At 38.5% G+C, this 21,510-nt stretch overlaps 1 protein-coding gene across 3 annotated transcripts in view; it reads left to right on the top strand.

The window, feature by feature from the left end:
• Positions 1-13,458, top strand: part of DIAPH2 (diaphanous related formin 2) — a 927,958-nt gene extending 914,500 nt beyond the window's left edge. For 2 of the 3 annotated variants that reach the window (XM_026452160.2, XM_026452157.2), the window contains one exon: positions 7,771-8,205. In XM_026452160.2, the coding sequence (XP_026307945.1) occupies positions 7,771-7,835 (65 nt within the window). In that variant the 3' untranslated portion in view covers positions 7,836-8,205. Of the gene's footprint in view, positions 1-7,770 lie in introns of all 3 variants that reach the window. The other variant, XM_026452159.2, reaches the window with a different exon arrangement.
• The last annotated feature ends 8,052 nt before the right edge of the window (positions 13,459-21,510 follow it).

The raw sequence follows: 21,510 nt of genomic DNA, 5'->3' as shown, positions 1-21,510 counted from the left end.
CTTGCTCTTCAATGTAAGTTTCACATATATAACTTCCTTGGAAGCTTTACCAACTATTGCCTAACTTTCTTCATATATTTATTTGTCACCTTTTTCTCTATTTTCTAGATATGCAGGCATCCTCATCAGACTTTGAACATCATAGACAGAAAAATCTGTCTTACAACCCAATTGCATTCTCTAGTAAAGAAGCAAACATAATGCATGGCTCATGTACAAAACCAAGGACATCTTAAAAAATCTATTCACTAGCTTTGACATTGAGTCCAAAGATAATCAATAGCAAGGTCTGTGGCAGTTGAAATACTGAACAATACACTGATGTAATTTTTTCTGAACCATTCTTTTCTAAGATTTCTTGAAATGCCCACGTTATCAATTATGTAAATGCCAGTCATTCAGAATCCCAAGAGGTTGGCTGTACATGTTATAAAAATATCATGTTTATGATAGATAAAAGTAAGGATTGCATATTTTCTACATTTGTAGTTTAATGTGGATGTGTTTTTAATGCCTTGAAGTAATATTATTGTACTATGTGATTTTACTTTTATCAGGTATTTCAATCTTCCTAAAGTTACTATAATTGAGTTTGTTTGATAATGTACCTTTATATTAGTACGAGACTTGATAGTTTGCAAAATATGAGGTTCATAATAGAGATAGAGAGTAGAGTTACTACCTGGCAGGGAGGATAAGAAGAAAGTGAAATATAGAAAAGTGATTTAATCTCACTACTGCAGTTTTGTAAAATATAATTTGTTTTTCCCCTAGCACAGCAGAGTTTCATGCTGATAACAAGCTACTGAATTAATAAATCCATTGCAACTATTGAGATTTTTCCTTTAATAGCATAACGAATGCTGAGCATTAAGAAAAGGAAAGGCGTTCTTTGTACAGAAGTTACCTCTAGCAGATCTACATCCCTACGCATGGGAAAAATACCAACATTGTACCGTGAACAATATCAATGTGAAAGTAATCTGTGCATCTCAATTAGAATACTGTATTTTCTACACAAAAGCACTCTGTTTGGTGGAACACATTTGCTTATTTTCCAATTGGAAAGACATTTAGGGGTCTATTTTGTTACCATTACATGTGCTTAAGTCCAATTACAGTTAATGGGAGTCGTGTGTCTATAGTCACAGTAGCCTCTGAACTATTTCAACATTATTGCTTTCCATTACCATCCTCATTAAAATAACTTTCATTTCTTCCACCAAACTGAACTACCACAGTAATCTAGGTTTCTGTTTTCTTTGCACGGATTTATTTGCGTGAAATGAAGGATACAGATTACACAACATGACCCGTTTCTAGTTTGCACATTATAATGTCATTGAGATTAGAATAGGTCTAGAACTATTTAATTGTTAAGTGGAGGTAATCGATTGGCTTCTAGACAAGTACCCATTGGGTTTGTTTATCTAGCTGTGTTATTTTTAAGTTGTTTTGGGATTATAGCATGTAGAGTTCTAAAATGTGTCCTAAAAAGTACATAGTTTAAATGAAAATGTAAGTAATGGAGGTTTAACTCCACCAGATATTAAAACATATCATGAGGCTGAAATAATGAGATCAGAAGCTATTGGCACAAAAATATGGAATAATCTCAATATCAATGGAACAGAAACCCTAGTATAGCAATTTAATATATGATAAAGGAGTTACCATGAATCATTATAGAAATTTCATGATTATTCAACAAATAGTGCAAGGACAGCCCATCTCCTCTTTGTAAGAAAAAAAAAAAGAAACAAACTAGTGTGCAAACTTACCTGACGTTGTACAACAAAATGAATTACAGATCATTTAAATAGTTAAATATAAATATAAAATAAACAAGAGAAACCTTAAAGAGCAAGGACTCATATAGTTGAATGTCACATGTCTCTGGCTTTCTAAGCTTAAAAACAAAGAAACAAATCACAGTGTAGAAGATTGATAGATTTAGTTTCATAAAAACAACAACAAACAATGAAACCATATGTTCCTAAAAACCTACAACACAAAATAAATAACAATCAACAAGCAATCAACAAACTAAGGAAAACATTCCTAATAAATATTTCAATTGTTTAGTATCCCTAATATGTACCATTTAAAATAAAAACAAAAGCAGAAACCTAAGATCCCAATAGATAAATGGGCAAAAGACACAATCAGTACAGAAAAGAAGACATATGAAAAGTTCCACCTAATTAGTATTTGAATAAATGCAAAAAGAATGAATCAGATGCAATTTTTTCACTTTTTATATTAGCACATTTTAAAAAGATTGATACCTAACAAAGAGATGAGATACACAAATTCATGTACTGCCAACTGGATTTAAATTAATACAACTATTCTGGAATACATTTGGACTTACTTTTGCATACCCTGACAATGCCACTTCTACATATGGCATATGTAAAGATGTAACTCTCATGTTCCAGAAGTTTAATGACATGGAACATTTCTACAATACAATATTAAATGAAAAGGTAGAACACCAAACTGCATATGTAGTTTGAGCTCAGTATATATATATATATATATATATATATATATATATATATATATATACACACACACACACACATACACACACACAAAAGACGCTATTCTGGTCACAGTGAGGAGAAAGAATCTGGTCAACTAGTAGAGCAATTGGCTATCCCCCACAAAGAGATTAGGCTCAAGCCTAATTTGGCTGCCACCTTGCAGTCATTTCTGGTGAGTAAGAAACTATATCCAAGTCAGGATTTCTAAAATCACAGAGAAAAGCATAAATAAAACCATTTTGGACACAAGGGGGAAAAAATGTAAGTCCATATGAGATGATTTCAGTATAACAGTCCAAAATAAATCATCTTTCTCTCATCAGTGCTTGGGATGCAAATAGCTACTCCATGGACATTTTTGGAAGCAACATAAAAAAGTTTTCTTGGTTTCCTTAGTCTGAGCTGCAGTAGACCCAGACCTCCACTTGCTCTTTGCTAGAAACAATGCCTGACCACTGATGGTAAATCTGCCACATCATCACTTTCAAAGGGCTTTGGAGAAAGCAAAGCTCATTGTAAATTACAGAAGATTTCTTTTACTTTGTTTTCTAGCCTACTAATTGGCATTAAAATGGGATATTTTGTAACACTATGTATATAAGGGTCATAGACTTCATTTATGTTATCCTGCTGTGAGGGACTAGTAAATAATGTTAGGTCAACATTGGTATCTCTACATGCCTATGAAGCACCATAGGGAAAGAAACAGCCTTCCCCTAGGCCACAACAGATGGACGCCTAACCTTGTGGGGAATGAATAATGGACATGGCCCTTTTAGAACAGTTTTTTTCAATCCCAAGTTTACCTCCTCATGCCATATTCAAGATACAGCCTTGTACTTCTGGCACTCGCTCACTGTGTTAGAGGATTGTTTGCACACTCCCAGGTTACATAACGCAGGCTTGAGTCCTCCAGTCTATCTCATGTCACATTGTGTTTAAGCTTTATCTGTACTGTGCTTATTCCCCAGTTATTTCACTTGACAAAGTTTTCAGTAAGAAGGAAATTAATGATGTAGATTTAGGTGTGGATCTGAAACTTTGTGACATTCAGGTATTTTGTGGATGATATGCTTTGTACATAGTTGCTGAATAAATGATTGCATGAATGAATTCTAAAGCAATACTATAATGGGTTTAGTCCATTTACTGCAGAACTCAGTTAGGAAGGTTTTGAGATGAATGCCAAATCAATTTATGCTTAGAAAAGGCATAAAGCTTCTTATATGACAGCAGGGAAAGCCTTGACATCTGTTTGAGCTGGTTAACCTGATATTCAGAAGCTGCAGAACCATGTTTAAGCTGGGCCATGGTTTTATAGTTTCTTTTGGTGAAAGATTTGAATATTACTTTTGTTTTGGCCATGCTTTCTCCATAAGATGCACATTTTCTTTCTTTCTTTCTTTCTTTCTCTTTTCCTTTCTTTCTTTCTTTCTCTCTCTTTCTTTCTTTCTTTCTTTCTTTCTTTCTTTCTTTCTTTCTTTCTCTCTTTCTCTCTTTCTCTCTTTCTCTCTCTCTCTCTCTTTCTCTCTTTCTTTCTTTCTTTTTTGAGATGGAGTTTCACTCTTGTTGCCCAGACTGGCAATGGCGTGATCTCTGCTCACCACAACCTCTGCCTCCCCAGTTCAAGCAATTCTCCTGCCTCAGCCTCCCGAGTAGCTGGGATTATAGGCATGCGCCACCATGCCCGGCTAATTTTGTAATTTTAGTAGAGACCGGGTTTCTCCATGTTGGTCAGGCTGGTCTCAAACTCTCAACCTCAGGTGATCCGCCCACCTCAGCCACCCAAAGTGCTGGGATTACAGGCGGGAGCCACCGTGCCGGACCCAGGATGCACATTTTTGTATAACTATGTTCCTGTCTTCAACCTTATGCTTTATCCAGGTCACTCTTCATAGTATCAGAATCTATTCACCTTCACGTGGGGCACATTTCAAAGCCTTTGATGAACAAAAAGAATCTGTTAGTGTATGCATAGCCGACTCTGGTGGATTTGGAAGGTCCATTTTGGGATTGATTTCTCAGGCTTATTGCTGCATTAATCCTCATGTTTACAAACATTAGAATCCCTTAATGAATTCTTAGACCATAATGTGTTAGTCTATGAATTAAGAAAAATGACGCAGATGAAGAATATGACAAATCATGTTACCCCATCCTCCAATCAAGTGTGTTCTTCTGTATTTCATTGCACAATGTCCCCAACAAGTATATATACATAGACAGACCCTCCTCTTCCACTTTTCTCTCTTTGGTTTCCAAAAAGATAACAGGCAGATTGGAAGGGATGCCACTACTTGTTAACAAAGCCTTCCATATAATCTCAGGTAAATACATGTGTTGTCAATTATTGACTTTTTGAAGGAGAAGCCTGTATTTTTTTTTTTTTTTTTTTTTTTTTGCCTAAACTGTACTAGTATTAGGAGAATGAGACTAGTTAGAAAAGTGAATTGGATTCAGGCTGGGTCTTATGGAGCTCTCAGATCATATCACATGAGCACCCAGTTTCTCCACCTGTTTCCAAAGAGGACATACAACCATGTCCACCATCACCCAGCTTAATGTATCACCTCTGGCAGCAATCATATGTAACGTTTGCCCTTTTCTCATAAATGTGATGCCAGCTATGAGTCCTGACCTTATGAGGGCCAGGCCATGGCTTTTTCCCCATTAGTTTTTAATGCTATAAATATAAAAGTTGTATTTCAAACAATTGAGTGATATTGAATCTCTACTTAAAAGAAGACATGACTCCAAACATGGAAGTCATCATCATTAGATTGCTAGCCATTAGAATGTGAAGATAAGTGAAACCAAATTTACACACACACTAACACGCAGAGTATAAGAGTGTGTGTGTACATATATACACACACACACACACACATATATATATTTATATTTATATATGTGTGTGTATATGTTTGTTGGTTTTTTTAACTAAATTAGTTTTAACATACATACAGAGAGTTGGAAATAAAAGGTCCAGATCAGCCATTGCTGCTATTGTTTCTAATGATATTTTTTTCACAAAGGTTGTAGGTTGACATTATGAAAATGTAAGTGGCAACTTTTACAGAATTACTTCTTATAATTATCTCATTAATATTGGGACAAATTAGACATCCAGAGAGGTGTGGGAGGTAGAGGCAAAGAAGGAAAGGAGAAAGGAAAAAAGGGAGGGAGAAAATCTAGAATAATTATGTTTTGTGCATGTCAAAAGCTGGATTTAGGCCCTGAACTCAATGTTTATCCTGCCTTGCAAAAGCTTCCATGTCTTTTCGTCAGTTTGTTTTGACCTGAAACTTTGTTTTCTCATACCAGATGACACCAGTTAAGTTGCACATTGATGTGAAGCCTTACATCCCATCATTTGTTGCTGCAAAGCTGGGTTTTTGGATATGGTACTTGTCTTGGACCTAGTGGGTAGTGAGTGATGGTGTGGGGTGCCAGTAGCATTACTGAAGTGAAGTGTGGATGCCTGTTGACCTTAGTGTGTAGGACCACCAAGGCACAAGTCTTTTTTTCAAGTCAGCATGATCCTCTGGGAATGCTACCATCATTCTCATGTCTGGTAGCTTTAACACCAAACACTTTCATGCTAGCAATGCAATGGGAACCATTATATTGTAATCTCATTTTTAAATGTTTTCTAAGAAGTAGAAAACCAATCTGTATGCAAACCAGTGACATCTAAGTAGTAAGTCCTTTATTCAGGAATGTTATCTTCACATTTTTAGTTGAATTGTGATCCATATCTCAAACTAAATAATGGATTTTTTAATGGTATCTTCAAAAGGATACCCAAATAATCCATCACTCAGATATATCTCTGAGTAGAGAAAATGCCTTTCTTTCTTTCTCACCTCTCAGTGATATTATTGCATTATGAAGCACTCAGTAGGCTTTAAGTTTGTGGCTGGTTGGCTCAGGACACTCATACCGTGGTGTTAATGAGGCTGGGGTCATGGAGGCCCGTTAGCTTTGCTCTGTCTGCTGACCACAGACTACCAGGAAATCAGTCAAGAGATAGTAGCACAGACAAGAAAGGCACCATGGCAAAACCTCAGCAGTTCTGAGTTTTTCCTCCCCATATAACAGGCAGGATGTGTTAGTTGGGTGTCATCATCTCAAGGAGGAAATGAGTAGCAGCTTGGGAGGCCCCAACGTTCACCTCTGAACAAAGCAGGTCTGACATTTAGGCATTAACTTTGCATTATAATCCCCCATCATACCATTGATTTGCTGTGTAACCTTCATCACTGAAGCACAGATAATAGGATAGAATGAAATGGGCTTACCTCCCGGGGACGTTGTGTGAATTAGCAAATTAACGAGTGTAAAGTGTTAGCATTTATGTAAGTGCTGGTGGTTGTCATTATTTCTAGGGACCTAGTCTTACTCTAAATAGAGAATCTAAGTATATTATGCTTTTGTCAGAAAGGGATTTTCACCCACATCAATTGCATTTAAGCGGAGCATAAAACAGAGGTGATAATAACATAGTAGTGATCGTTGCAATGCAGAGCTGTAAACCTTTTCCCTATTAAAGCTAGAACTATTTTCAGCAACTTTCAATGCTTTTAAACTTTGTTTTCCAAGTTTTGTTATCTCTATAATAATTATTCTTCCTGTGACGGGTGGTGGGAATGGGACCTAGAATAGGTCCTATTCATTATTCATTCCCATAATGACTATATATTGAATTTTTTTACATCATACAATCAAGCAAATTTGGTAGCTAGTGTGATTGACACATACTGCAATCATTGTGAAAAATAAAAACTCTTTTCTGCTCTGCCCATGCTGGTGTCCTCTAGAGGTAGCCAACATACAGATTGAAAACTCATGGGGAATTGAAGTGCTTTCCAACAAAAGGCGCTGTATATAGATCTTTTCAATTTAACATCTTTACCAAAGAATTTTGTTGTTGCCTGCTATTTCCAAGGGGACCGTGCTTGAGAGAATGCCTCCATTTCTTTTATCACTCTGACTTCGCTTTACCAAGAAAAAGTCATTTATTGCTGATTGCAGAACTCTTGAACTCAGCCGGGCAGCTGCCACATGAACTCCTCAGATCTGAGTTCCTTGTTACTTATTTACATATTCATTTGAAGTGATTTTTCAGGACTATTTGAAAACCTTTCTCAACCTAACATCACGTAATAGCAAAGATCTAAAGCTTACCATGCTTTTGGTTCTTTTTCTCTTTGTCTTACAGATAACAGACGAGTACCTTTGGAAAGGTCACGCTCTCGCCACAATGGAGCTATCTCATCTAAGTGATTCCTGATGCCAAAGAATATGAAAATATTTAAGTAAACAAAATGATGCATTTTGAGAAGAACAAAGTGTGCACTCAGCGGCTGGAAAGGGAATAAGTGCATTTCTGCAAAGATCAAGATAAGCTGGATGAAGTAGTGTGCATTTGTAATACTATTGCAAGACTCCTCCCACAATTATTCTAATCTGAATACAGTTATCAGGATTACAAAATGTGTTCCATTTTAGTGTAAAGATGTGTATCATTTGTAATTGTGTGTGACCTGACTGTGATGATGAAAGTGTAAGAAATTGAAGAGTTCTAAGGCTTTCAAAAACATTCAGTCTGTCAAAAATTTAAAATCTTAAATGTGTAAGTCACCCCCACCAAAAACAAAAGAGAAGAAAAAGAATAGAAAGTATTATCCAGTGTCAGCTTCCAATTCCTATTACATATATAACAGAAAAGGGCCAAGAAAAATATACATCTTGATTTGGAGAGGGGCTAATATTATGCACACTGTAAGAGAAGCCATTTTGGAAATTCACGAAAGTACTGCTCCACCCCAGTTGAGTTATTTAGAATCTTATCTCAAGTGAAAGCTGATGGATTCATCTGCTTTGGCTGAAATTAAACTTATCATTAGTCTAGCTAGCATTTCAGCATGATACTGCAAGCACTTCTCATTGCTAAAAATAAACCAAAGTTTAACCGAATCAGTTAGGGAAAGTGATTTAAACTTTATTTAAAGAGGTATTTTCTAATTATGCACAGATATCTACTTTATACAAATACTTTATATGGCTATTTTTGAGAAAACCCTCACATTTTAATGTTTATGCTAGGGATGAACCTGAAAATTCTATTACCTTTATTTAGATTTCAAAGACAAATATTGATTCCTATGCTCTGTGGTTTATTTCTTTTTTCTATTGCTTCTTTCTCCCTTGAGTCCCTTGAAGGCAGGGAATAGAATTCTGGAAAACCTGAGAGGAAAAAGAATTCTTTTTGCAGGAGGCAGCAGAAAACTGTCTAACAGGTCAATTGTTTTATCTCCCTTTCTACTCTCTTTCCAATTTCACTTTGGTGGTCTGAAGAAGAAAAAGAAATTTTATGTATGTATGTGTAAATATGTGTATATATTTATATCTCTTGCTACAATAATTCCAACTAAGTGAACTTCTCAATTATCATCATACTTACTTACCTTATATTAAGAAATTAAAATGATGCTGCCAAAACAAGTCTAGCAGGGAAAACAGGTTCTACATTTTTCTTAAATAGATTAGGGGGTAAAAGTTATACTTAACTTGTCTATTATTTTAAAATATACATTGAAATAATGTGGTATAACTTCTCTGGAGTGCAATTTTAAGTCTAATTCACGCAGATGATTGTGATTATTGTAAGAAATTTCTTACATGTATATTTCTTATAGAAAATACTGTTTCTACTCATTCAAAGCACATTGTAGATATTCAGAGAGAAGAACAAATGGCTGGCTTGGCAAATCCCCACCTGAGATAAAGTAAACAAGTGACCAGCAGCTTACAGATTCCTTTATATAGATGTATAATGATTCAAACTGCTGCCTTTGCCTCCAGTGCATCCTTACTTAGGTATTATACTTTAAAAAGCTCTGAAGCTGCTACAATAGAGAAAGCAAAAAGGGTGACAGTATCTGAGATTTTACAGTTCTATCCGATCTGAAAACACACATACACAAACGCACACATGTGCACACACACACATTTAAGGGACATATCAGTTACACTGTTTTTTAACAACAACAAAAGTTTAGGTTCTAATTTATGTAAATACGTAATATGTGTATTTTTGACTTTACAATGTCTTTTCTGAAATCTTCGTGGTATGGCTTTTTTAATTCTTTTGACAGCTTATCAGTCTGTAGGAGAGTGATTTTGAAAATGTTAACCCTGACTAAAATTTGGGAGCATATGCCTTGCTATGTCATCAAGCTGGTCAAGGTAGAAATACTGATATGTATCACCTTTTCCAGACGCAAACTTGCCTTATTTTCTAGTTTGTGAGCAAGAACGAATGAAGTACTATTATTGATAACTTATATATTTTTATTTAGAGCAAATCCCACTTGCTTTTCACAAACATTAAAAAACTTTTCAGGGTCTTTCATGAAGTTCCGATAGTTGAGTTAAAAGGTTTGTTTCCCAGATTTATAATGGTCCTGCTCTAGCCATTTGCAGTTTTGTTTTAGATTGAAAAGTATCACTAAAAAAAGTATATAGTGACATTTTTAGTATGAAACCTAATTACACTAAGGTCTTTTGTTGGCCATATTACTGCCACATGTGAGAAGCACCATTTATGCAGATTTTCTTCAGAATATTTTTTAAAAGGTATGGAATTCTTAAAATATTAACTAATTGCATCCATCTCCTTTGGCTGCTGTAACAAATTACCAGTATGATGTTTTAACACAACAGAAACTTATTTGCTTACATTTCTCGAGGGCAGCAAAGCCATGCTCCCTCCAGAGGCCCTAGAGGAGAATCTTTCCTTGCCACATCCACCTTCTGGTGGCTATTGGCATTTTTTGGTTTATGGCCACATTTCTCTTTCTGCTGTGTCTTCACATCACCTTCCTCTGCGTACCTAATCTCCCTCTGCCTCTGTTTTATAAGGATCCTTATTCTGACTTTTAGAGACTACCCAGATGACTCCAGGATAATCTCCTCACCTCATGATTCTTAACTTAATTACATCTGCAAGGCCCCCTTTTCCAAATAAGATAACATTCACGGGTTTTGGGGATTAGGATGTGGCTATATCTTTTAGGAAGCCACTCTTAGCCCACACAAGTCTGCCCTCTGGCCCAAAATTTATGTCTGTCTCATGTGGAAAAGACATTCATCCCATCCTAACATTCCCAAAAGTCTCAACCCATTATCAATCCTAAGTCCAAAATCTCATTCAAATATCATTGGTTCAAAAGTTCCAAAGCTTATCATTTAGATCATCTAAATCAGGTATGAGTGAAACTCTGGTATGGTCTTTCCTGAGGCAAAATTCCTCTTCCTCTGAGAACCAGTGAAACAGAAAAGTTATCTGCTTTCAAATTACAATGGTGGGAACAGGCATAGGATAATGGTTACAGACATTTCTGTTTCAAAAAGGAGAGAATGGAAAGTGGAATGGAGTCTCCTGTTCCAATCATTTTCAAAATCTAGCCAGACAAATTTCTCTTCTTATATTTCAAGACCTGGCAGTAATCCTCTTTCTCAGGGCTCCACCCTTTGGGCCTGTAGCTCTTCTTTCTTGGACTACGGATTGGGCCTCTGCCTCTGTGCCTATGGCTTGCATTTCTTCCTCTGTTCCCACACTTGGGCCTCTGCCTCTGTACCTGCAGGTCTGCTCTCAGGCTGGTGCTTCCTTTATCTTGAAGGGTAGCACGTGTTTGCAGCTGAGTAGCTTTATCAACGGGTTTCCTACCTGTAGACTTTTGGCAGTCTCATAATCTTCTTTCATTTTATTCTGTCCCTGTCCCTTTTAGGCCCAGTTGGAAGTGTTTCTGCTGGTATAGCATTCTCAAAAACCTTGTGGGTCTTCCATGTATGTCACATTGATTCACACATTCAGAAAAGAGGGTCCTCACAGATTTTTCCTGAATAACCCCATCTCTATTCTTGGCCTCTGTTGAAACAGTCAAATGAATCCACAAGTTAATGCCTAACCTCTTCAGCACTAGCCAAAGGTTGTCAAGACACACCCTTGGGCTTATCTCCAGAGCACCCTTTTCTAACAATGAATCTCCTAATTTTAGCATCTTTTTTTTAACAATCTGAATAGGCTCCGAATTTACCCAGTTATCAGGTACTGATTCCTTGTCCACTTATATGGTTCTTTTCTCTTAAAAAAATTTTTTTTTAAATTTATTAGAGATGAGGTCTTACTCTGTCACCCAGAGTGCAGAGGCTGCAGTGTAGTGGCGCAAACATAGCTCACTGTAACCTCAAACTCCCAGGCTCAAGCAATCCTCCTGCATCAGCCTTCCAAGTAGCTGGGTCTACAGGTGCATGCCACCATGCCTGGCTAATTTTTTGCATTTTTTGTAGAGGCTTGATCTTGCTATGTTGCTCAGGCTGCTCTCGAACTCCTAGCCTTGAGCAATCCACCCATCTTGGCCTCCTAAAGTGCCGGATTACAGGTGTGAGCCACCATGCCCCGCCTCTTTTGTCAATGTATCTCTTTTCTGTATTATTTTACTATAAGCACTAAGAAGAAACTAAGCTATACCTCTAACACTAGACTTGAAAATTTCCGCAGCTAAACATCCAAGTTCATCATTTATTTTACTTTTCACACTACTGTACTAGACAATTTAGATAAACTTTTTGCCACTATATGAGCAGGATTCCCTTTCTTCCATTTTCCAATAAAATCTTCATTTCTTTCTAAACCATCACTAGAAATGCCTTTAACATTCATACTTCTACCAACTATATGGTTAAGGCAATCTAACTTTTTCTATCACACCCGCCACAATTCTTCTAGTCCCTACCCATTATCCAATTCCAAAGCCATTTTCACATTTTAAGACATTTGTTACAGAAGTACCCGATTTCCCAGTTCCACAATCTGTATTAGATTCCTGTGGCTGCTGTAACAAATTGCCCTCAAGCCCAGTGGCTTAAAACAATAGAAATTTATTATCTTGTTGTTTTGGAGGCCAAAAGTCCAAAATTGAGGGGTTGGCAGGGCTGAACTTCTTCTGGAGACTCTAGGGGAAGCACTCTTCCCATGTCTTCCAGTTTCTTGTGGCTGCCATCATTCCTTGGTTTGTGACTGCATCTCCCTCTGCTCTGTCTTCACATCACTTCCCCTCTGTATATATAATCTACCTCTGCGTCTCCCTTAAAAAGACACTTATGATGGGATTTAGGGCCCATCCAGATTACCCATGTTAATTCCCTAATTCCAAGATTCTTAATTACATCTGAAAGGACCTTTTTTCCAAATAAGATACTATCACAGGTTCCAGGGATTAGGATATTGAATATATTTTGGGGGGAGGGGGCACTGTGCAGCTCACTACAGTACTCATTGCACATAAATGAATTTTTCACTTTTTAAGATGCATTCATGGTGCTCAAACCAAATCGAAGTTTGTCTCTAAAAGCTACTGTCTGCACAGGCTGCTGCATGCTTTGTTGTTAAATGGATGGACAGGCTATTCTAAATTTTGGTTGATACTTTTGCCCCTATGGCCAATTAACTTGAAAAAAAATAATCGATCCCAACTCTGTGCTCTGATGTACCTCTTCTGCCCCTTTTTTGACGCCTTTGACCAGATGCCTTCTATGGTTCACAATACAGGCACAAAACTACCTCTGATACAGAAGGGTTCTTTACAAGCTTATTTTAAATACCGTGAATCCCTTACCTGAAGGGAGAGGTGAAAGCAAAGACTGCTTTGAGTGGGTATTGAGGGAGATTGTGTCCATGCCAAGCCACCCTGAAGAAGTATTTCACTTGCAGTAGAACTGTGGATTTGTGCTCTCGTTTCACCTTGGAATAAACACCTATCTCTAAGCAGGACCAAGAATGACTTGCAATCTATATGTAATGGCTACTTACTTATTCAATAAAGTTAAGATATACATTAAATGTTGTACTGCCTATGATAATTAAGGTTAAATACAAGTGAAAAGGCATGAACAGGATGTGAGAACATTCTAGGAGGAGAGGCCTCAACCAAAGAGAAGTGCAGGAGTGCTTTTGTATGGGCCTGGTCAGGTAGAGATCATGGGATCATATTAAAAACATACTCGTAGGAATCATAAGGTTTTCTTTAGCACTGCTTGCTAGAGTAGTGGAGATACTGTGCAACTGAAAAGTTTAGAAACATCAGAAGGGTGATTTACATGCTCCAGAGAAACTATTTCAACAGAAAAGGTTTTGGTTTTGTTTTGTTTTGTTTTGGCATTGAGTATAGAATTAAGCAAGTGGGCTTCAAATGCTCAGAAGGGTAAAAATCTGGAATGAGTAATAAAAGGACTGTAGATTATTATTTTCCGGAGAGCCTTCAATAGAATATCTCATCATGGGTGGGGTGACTTGAAGATGAAGATCTGGACAATGTAATAACCAGGTCTATAAATAATAGGATCTGAAACATTTGTTTCCAAGGCAAACCAAACACCATTGTTTCCCTTGGAATGGTTTACATCAGGAATCAAATACGTTGGCGTTTTCTCCCCGCTTAGACCCAAATAGGCAAATTCCTCAATAGGAAGTCTGCAAACGTTAGTATCCACAACTAGGAGAATTTGAGCTTAAGGCCAGAGCTCAAAGGAAACATGGAAATCCAGAAATTAATATATATGCAATACATGTAACATGCTATATAGTTTTGATTTACAATAAAAATAAAGCTATAGCCAAATATCTGATTTACAGACTGAATTTATTTAAATGTCTAGAGTCCCACTGGCCACAAATAAAATATTATTACAGGTAGTGTCCATTTCAGGAAAAACAACTTGCAAATATATGAATTATGCAAATCATAACTTTGTTCCTAGTTCTTGGAGATGAGCCAGAGTTCAATCTTTAGCGATGATGACCTTATATCTTGGATAATAGCAGTTCAGCTAATATTTTCACCTATATCTTGGCTAATTGAGGTCCAGCCATCACCTTTTGATGTTTATGGGCAAAGTGTAAGCACTATTATCATATTATTTGACACAATAATAAATAAATAAAACCCCTCAACTTCTCTACTTTGTTAAAGTCTGCCCCCACCCCCATTCCCCAGTGGGGCTATTCTAATCACTGAGTGTCCATTTAATGGAAGTTGCTTTTTCAAGACACAATTATGAATTAAACATAGCTCCTGGCTTCACGATCTCACAGTCTAGAGGGAGATGGGATATGTACAAACAGAATTGTAATTCAAGGTAGAAAGAAACTGATTGATGTTGAAACTGATATAAGGCCTGTGGAGGTTCAGAAAAAGCAAGAATTTAGTTTTAGAGAGGTGGGGTGGTTATTGGGTGGGAAGCTGGTATCTGTGTAGATTTTGTGGAGTGGCTGGCATTTAAACTGAAATTTAAGAGGTAAGTAGATTTGGATCTGTGACACTATTAGTCATTCAGTCAGTATTTACTGAGCACCTGTTGTGTGCCACACACAATGCCAGGCTTTATGACAGTGAACCAGCTAGATGTGGTTCAAGATCTCATGGAACTGACATCTTTTTGAAGAGGGAGGGAGGGAAGGCATGAGCCGAGGTATAAACTTGGAACCTTGGTGCATACACAGAGAATATTGAACAATTCTGTTTGACTAGAGTGCAAGGTCCATGAATCACAGCAGTAGATGTGTGGTTTGGGCTTCTTGATTCTGTACAGGATAGGGAAATATTGAGGGGTTTTGAGCAAAGAAATTATTTGGAGCATTGAAGGAAGATGACTCTAGAAGCTCTATGTAGGACAGGTAGAGTGCGGAGAGGCCACAGAAGACCAACTTTGTTGGGAGGTTATTGCAATAATACTTATGAGAAACGAGGCCCCAAACTAGGGTAGCAGTTTTCAGTGGCACCACAGATATGCACAGGTGCAGCTCTGAGGCTTGCTATGATCCTTTTTTTTTCATTTGAGACGGAGTCGGAGTCTCTCTCTGTTGCCAGGCTGGAGTACAGTTGCATGATCTCGGCTCACTGCATGTCCACCTCCCGGGTTCAAGCAATTCTCCTGCCTCAGCCTCCCGAGTAGCTGGGACTACAGGCGCATGCCGCCACACTTGGCGTTTTTTTGTTTGTTTTTTTTTGTTGTTGTTTTTTTTGTTTTGGTAGAGACGGGGTTTCACTATGTTGCCCAGGCTAGTCTCAAGCTCCTGAGCTCAGGCAGTCCGCCTGCCTCGGCCTTCCAAGGTGCTAGGATTACTGGCATGAGCCACCACACCCGGCTGCTATGATCCTATTATCTGTACTGTCACATGGCTCATGCAAGCCTTATATGCAAGTAGCATCAAATCACAGAGACATGGAGCAGCCAGGAGAACATGATTTCTGCAGAGCTTATTCAGTAATATTATAGTGATTATGGTAATCAGAGCAAGGGTAAGATCTCTAGGTTGCTTTCTTTTCCTTTCCTTTCTTTCCCCACCCCCTTCAGTTCCCTTCCTTTTTCTTCCCTTTTCTTTTCTTTTCCTTTCTCTTCCTTTTTTTTTTTTTTTTTTTAAACAACACTGACAGCCAAAACATTAAATGGCCGTTCAAAGAAACAAAAAACTGACAAAGACTGAGTGGACATTAAAATATACCGATTCAGTTTTGGTTTCATACTGTCAGGAAAGAAAGATATTTAGATAAACTATAATTTATGGGAAAAGTTTCATTGAGGTCATAGCTAGGCCTTCTTAAGTGTCTGGTTAATATTTTAAGCTGTACATTTAAGAGGCTCTTGAACAATTATTATTCTCTAAAAGAACAGCAGATTCTCCCATTTTACTATGGTCCCAGTAATCTCTTAGACTTTCAAACTGTGCCCAAGTCTATTCCCTTTATGCTAAATGCCTTTCTACTCAAATAACTCTAAGACTTCCCTCCTAGGACATTCAGACGCTGGGTCGTGTGACACTGAATGGCTTTGTTTTGGTTAATATTGTGTTATTCAAGAATGAGGCCTATTTTATGAATCTGCTGTATCTCCTTCCACCCCAAATACCTTGTGTTGCCGTCCCTCCATTTTCCTACAAAAACTCAAATATCACAATGGGAATTAAATTGAAAATACCTAAGTACTATGAATTTTCTTTTTGAACAAGTCTCGGAAACCTATGGCATATAATAGCACAGTGGCCTCGACTTTTGGACAAAAATCGCGTAATGGAGTGCTTTATGTGGCTGAACAACTGGTAGCACTTAATGGCGGTGCTTGAGGGAAAGAGGGAGGGGAAATGAAAGGGGTCATGTACTAAGGCCCCTGGCAGAATTCAGTATAATGATAAAAATGAAAACGTCTTCCAGATGTCAGTGACTTTTTTACTTCAGAGCATCTGTGATAACAAAGCTGACTTGCTATGACCTTACGTCATGTTTTACTTTGTATTATTGTAAGGACTTCACTCTTGACATCCATTATCCATCCTCACATTTCCTCTCAGTCTACAAACATCTTTAAGGTTCCACCATACTATTAAACAACAACCTTCAAGCTGTGACTCTTGACAAGGCTACCAATGACCTACCTAACTGCCAAATCCTGTGAATGCTTCTGAATCCTCATCACACTTATTTTCTCTCATGTCTTCCACCAAGTGTACCTAGCCCTGTCTTCCCCTACCTCTCAGAAAACTCATTCCCCTTTATCAGTGGTTGTCTTCAAAGAACCCCTAAATATACGCATTCTTTTTTTTTTTATTTCACTAGGTTTTGGGAGAGCAGGTAATGTTTGGTTACATTAGTAAGTTCTTTAGTGGTGATTTCTGAGATTTTGGTGCACCCATCACCGGAGCATTGTACACTGTACCCAATTTGTAGTCCTTTAGTCCTCACACCCCCCCCCAACCCTTCCCACCAAATCTTCAAAGTCTACTGCATCGTTCTTATGACCAGACATTACTGTTAGTTGCCTTCATTTGTGTTCTTGTCACCTCCAGTGTCGTCTTAGCCACATCCACAGCTTCAAGAATTTCTTTCATGGAGATGACTCTGAGATCTTTCCTGGACCCCAAAACCACCTTCCCACCGAAAAGGATAGCTCACACACTAAACTCCATATACTCCCAACCAAATATGTTCTTCTCCAGCAAACTTATCTTTCCATCCAGGTCACCTGTCTCAGTATTGGCACTAGCCTTTTCCCAATTTCTATAGCTAGAAACTCTGGAAGCATTTTGTATTATTCCCTCTCCCCTAATATCCAGCCAGGCACAGAAGTTGCTCTCCCTGTTTCAGTCTCTTACCTCTTCAACCCATTATTCACACTCTAGAGAGAGCATCCTAAAATGCCTTTCTTGGCGCACTTCAAAAATCTTTGATTGTTCTCCCTAATTAATGAAACCAGTGCAGCCTTCAACGGTCTCAGGAGCAGACCCAAACATAACTTTCACGCCTCTTCTACCTCATTCCTTAAGCCATGCCACACAGGATTTATCATTGGAACACGCCAATACCAAACATATGATTACATCACTAACTGTGCATATACCTTCATGCCATTATACACACATGCACTTTGCTCTGACTGTTAGGGCCTCCTGCCCAGCCTCACCCTTTTTCTCCTATCAATCCTTCAAGGACCAATGCTGCCTGTCTGAAGCCTTTCTTAATTTTTCTTCCCCCATTAAAATAAATTGTGTTATCAATGCTCCCACAGCAATTTGTTCATACTTCTATTCTGGCCTTTATTTCATTCTGCCTTCTACTATAGTTAGTTGTCTGTGTCCTTGACTAAAGTGTAAGTTCCTTGATGGCAGTGACGGTCTCATTCATCTCTGGGCCTTTACACAAAGCAATTGCTCAATGAATTAATGTGTAGTGTCAACTCTCAGGGAATTAAACAAATGAAAAGGAATGTTTGCTACAGGTAATGGAAAATCATAGCTAATTTCCTCATCCAGGTGAGAACATAGCCTTCATCACTGTCCTGGGAACTGAAGACCTGCCTAAGGTCAGCGTTAAGGACAAACTCCCCAAACTGTGTTTGGCTGGAAGTTGACTTCAGAGGAGTACTTTCAGGAGGTGAGGATGGATTGAAGACAAGTAGGAAGTTTTTTTTTCCCTCCAAGGTCAAGCTTTTAACAAGTGTCTGCAATGTACACTGAGGGATTTGGCTGTACTCCAATTATGCTAATATGTTTTATATATGGGCCTCCAGCATCCAGGAACCACCTCCCTCAACAATTTAATAAGTGTAAATATCAAGGCAGAGTTGTAAATGTGGAACTTATTTGTAATGTACCAACCTTGTTATTATCAAATGTCACAGGGTATAAGTCATGGCAATTATGCTGCCTGCTTTTTATTACCTTTATTTTACTTTTTAAAAGTGCAGTATATCCTCATAAGCTTCTCCTATTCTGCCCTACCTAAGAAACCTAGTGTGCCTGTGTGTTCTGGAGTCACAGAAGGCAGAAAATTTAGAGTTACAGGATTAGTGGGCATCCCTAGTAAGAAAGGGACCTCATGAATCATTGACGCCCCTCACTGACACTATACCTCTACATTAGGCTTCACTGTGTATCTCAACAATTCAAGTTGTGAGACCTTGTGAGTTTCTCCATACAAAGGATTTCATGATTGAAAGCACAGAATTGTTCTTTCCTCCACCCTCCTGCCATCCGAGCATGCAGATGTGTGTGCGTGGTCCTGTCATGGGAAGGCTGGTCATTTTGCACAAAGCCTTCAAACTCAATTGGCCAGCTTGGTGTGATACAGTTCAGAGTCACCTCTTCAGTGGTCTATTGGCAGGTGAAAGTGAGGGGAAGTGGGCCTGATTTTTCTGGTTAAGACCAGAAAGGCATTCACTATATCCAGCACATAATTCTCATTTCCCAGCAGTCTCTTTCTCCTCCCACTTCTTACTAAATTGCATCAACCACTCAGAAGGGGAAGGGTGGGTGAATCTTTTCCTCCATATAACTAAGCATTCCGTGGCAATAGTCCTCTTTTCTTGTAGAGGAGTCCTAGCCTATCTGCAGGCTTCAGCAGGCTTCCCTGGTATCAGGCAGAAAACCTGCCAAGCCAGAGAAATCTGTTGGCAAGTAGATCTGTTTTTAAGGGGTTTGAAAAGTGCCACTGCTTTCAAAGTTTCCTCGAAAGAGAAGGACCAAAAAGGAAAAAGTAATACTTCATCCTTGCTCCTAGGAGATACTTTGGTAGTCTTATCTCCCCTAAATCAAAGCACCCTCCTTTGTTTGTGGTTTATGATCCAACAACCACGTAAACAATAAGCTATTCATCTCTCCATCATTCATCCTACAAATATTCATTAACATCTACCGCATGACAGGCACTATGCTAGGCACTATATACTAGCAAAAGTAGACGCGTTTTAGGTCTTCGTGAGCTTAGTCAAGTGGAGCATGCCAATGGTAAACAAATCAATAGGTGATTACAGTTGTGTTTAGTGCTTAGAAGGAAAGACTACTGATATTGTAGGAGAAAATAATGGGGTGTGTGTGTGTGTGTGTGTGTGTGTGTGTGTGGTGGAAAGGGAAGGGGCCTAAGTTACACTGGGTGGTCATGGAAGTCCTCTCTGAAGAAGTGATATTTAATTAGAGACCTAAAGGATGAGTAGGAGTCAGCCAGCACACCAGGGCCTATTGTGGGAAGGGGTGGGGGGAGGGATAGCATTAGGAGATATACCTAATGTAAACGACGAGTTGATGGGTGCAGCACACCAACATGGCACATGTATACATATGTAACAAACCTGCACGTTGTGCACATGTACCCTAAAACTTAAAGTCTAATAATAATAAAAAAATTAAAACTGAGTATTTGTGTAGTCAATGTAAAGGAAGTAATGGGATAGTGTATCTGTCAGCTTTTGCTAGGTTTGTATGATGGTTAAAAACAACCCCCAAACCTCAATTAGCAAAGGTATGCTGTGGCAGCCACAGGTCATCTGTGGCACTGCTTGCTTCATTGTGTCTTCTTCGTTCTAGGATCCTGGCTGAAGGAGGAGCCCTCTTTTTTTGGACACGCCAATCTTACGGCAGAGGGAAAAGAGCAAAACAATGCTGAACCTTGCCACAGCTTTCAATCTTCTGATCATATGTAGTGGAAGTCACTTTGGCTCACATCCCATTGGCCAAAGCAAGTTTTATGACCGAGCTCGTATCAGTTCATCAGGGCACGTGGCAGGAAGCAGGAGGAAAAAAATCTATAGATTTATAGAAACAGTAACGCAATCTGCCACAGCCCTTGTCAGAGTTCCACCTATACCTCTTACTAATAGACGTTTCAAATCTTTCACTAACTTCTCAGGGCCTCAGTTTCCTCACCTCTACGAATAATGTTGCAAACAACTGAAGAGAACCTAAGATGGTTTTTCCAGGGTTAGAGCTAGCCCTCAATTTAGGAAGCAACTTGGGGGAACTGAAAATATATAATCTGGAATCTGAGGTTTCTCTACGTTTACCTGTGGCATTTTCTTTCAATTACAATGATACAAGGAAGGCAAGTTTTAGCATGCTACCTTGGCCACTAACTAGCTATGTAATCTTGGACAACTTACTTAAATTCTGTGAGCTTTGGACTATTGTAAGGATCGTGTAAAATAATACATAGGACGAGTACATTTTGTATATTTTCTGTATTAAATGCCATAAACATACTAATCATTATTATAATTATCTGACTGCCATGATCACCTCTACTAAGATCCAAAAATCTGTCTCTCGGCCAGCCACGGTGACTCACGCCTGTAAATCCCAGCACTTTGGGAGGCTGAGGTGGGCGGATCACCTGAGGTCAGGAGTTTGAGACCAGCCTGGCCAACATGGTGAAACCCTGTCTCTACTAAAAATACAAAATTAGCCAGATGTGTTAGCGCCTGCCTGTAATCCCAGCTACTCAGAAGGCTGAGGCAGGAGAATCACTTGAACCTGGGAGGCGGAGATTGCAGTGAGCCAAGATCTTGCCACTGCCCTCTAGCCTGGGCAGCAGAGCAGGACTCAGTCTCAAAAATAAAATAAAATAAATCT

This window comes from Piliocolobus tephrosceles, chromosome 12, assembly GCF_002776525.5.
Source record: "Piliocolobus tephrosceles isolate RC106 chromosome 12, ASM277652v3, whole genome shotgun sequence".
Lineage (NCBI taxonomy): Eukaryota > Metazoa > Chordata > Mammalia > Primates > Cercopithecidae > Piliocolobus > Piliocolobus tephrosceles.
The sequence above is the reverse complement of the archived record's forward strand: the minus strand, read 5'-3'. Positions and strand labels throughout refer to the sequence as shown.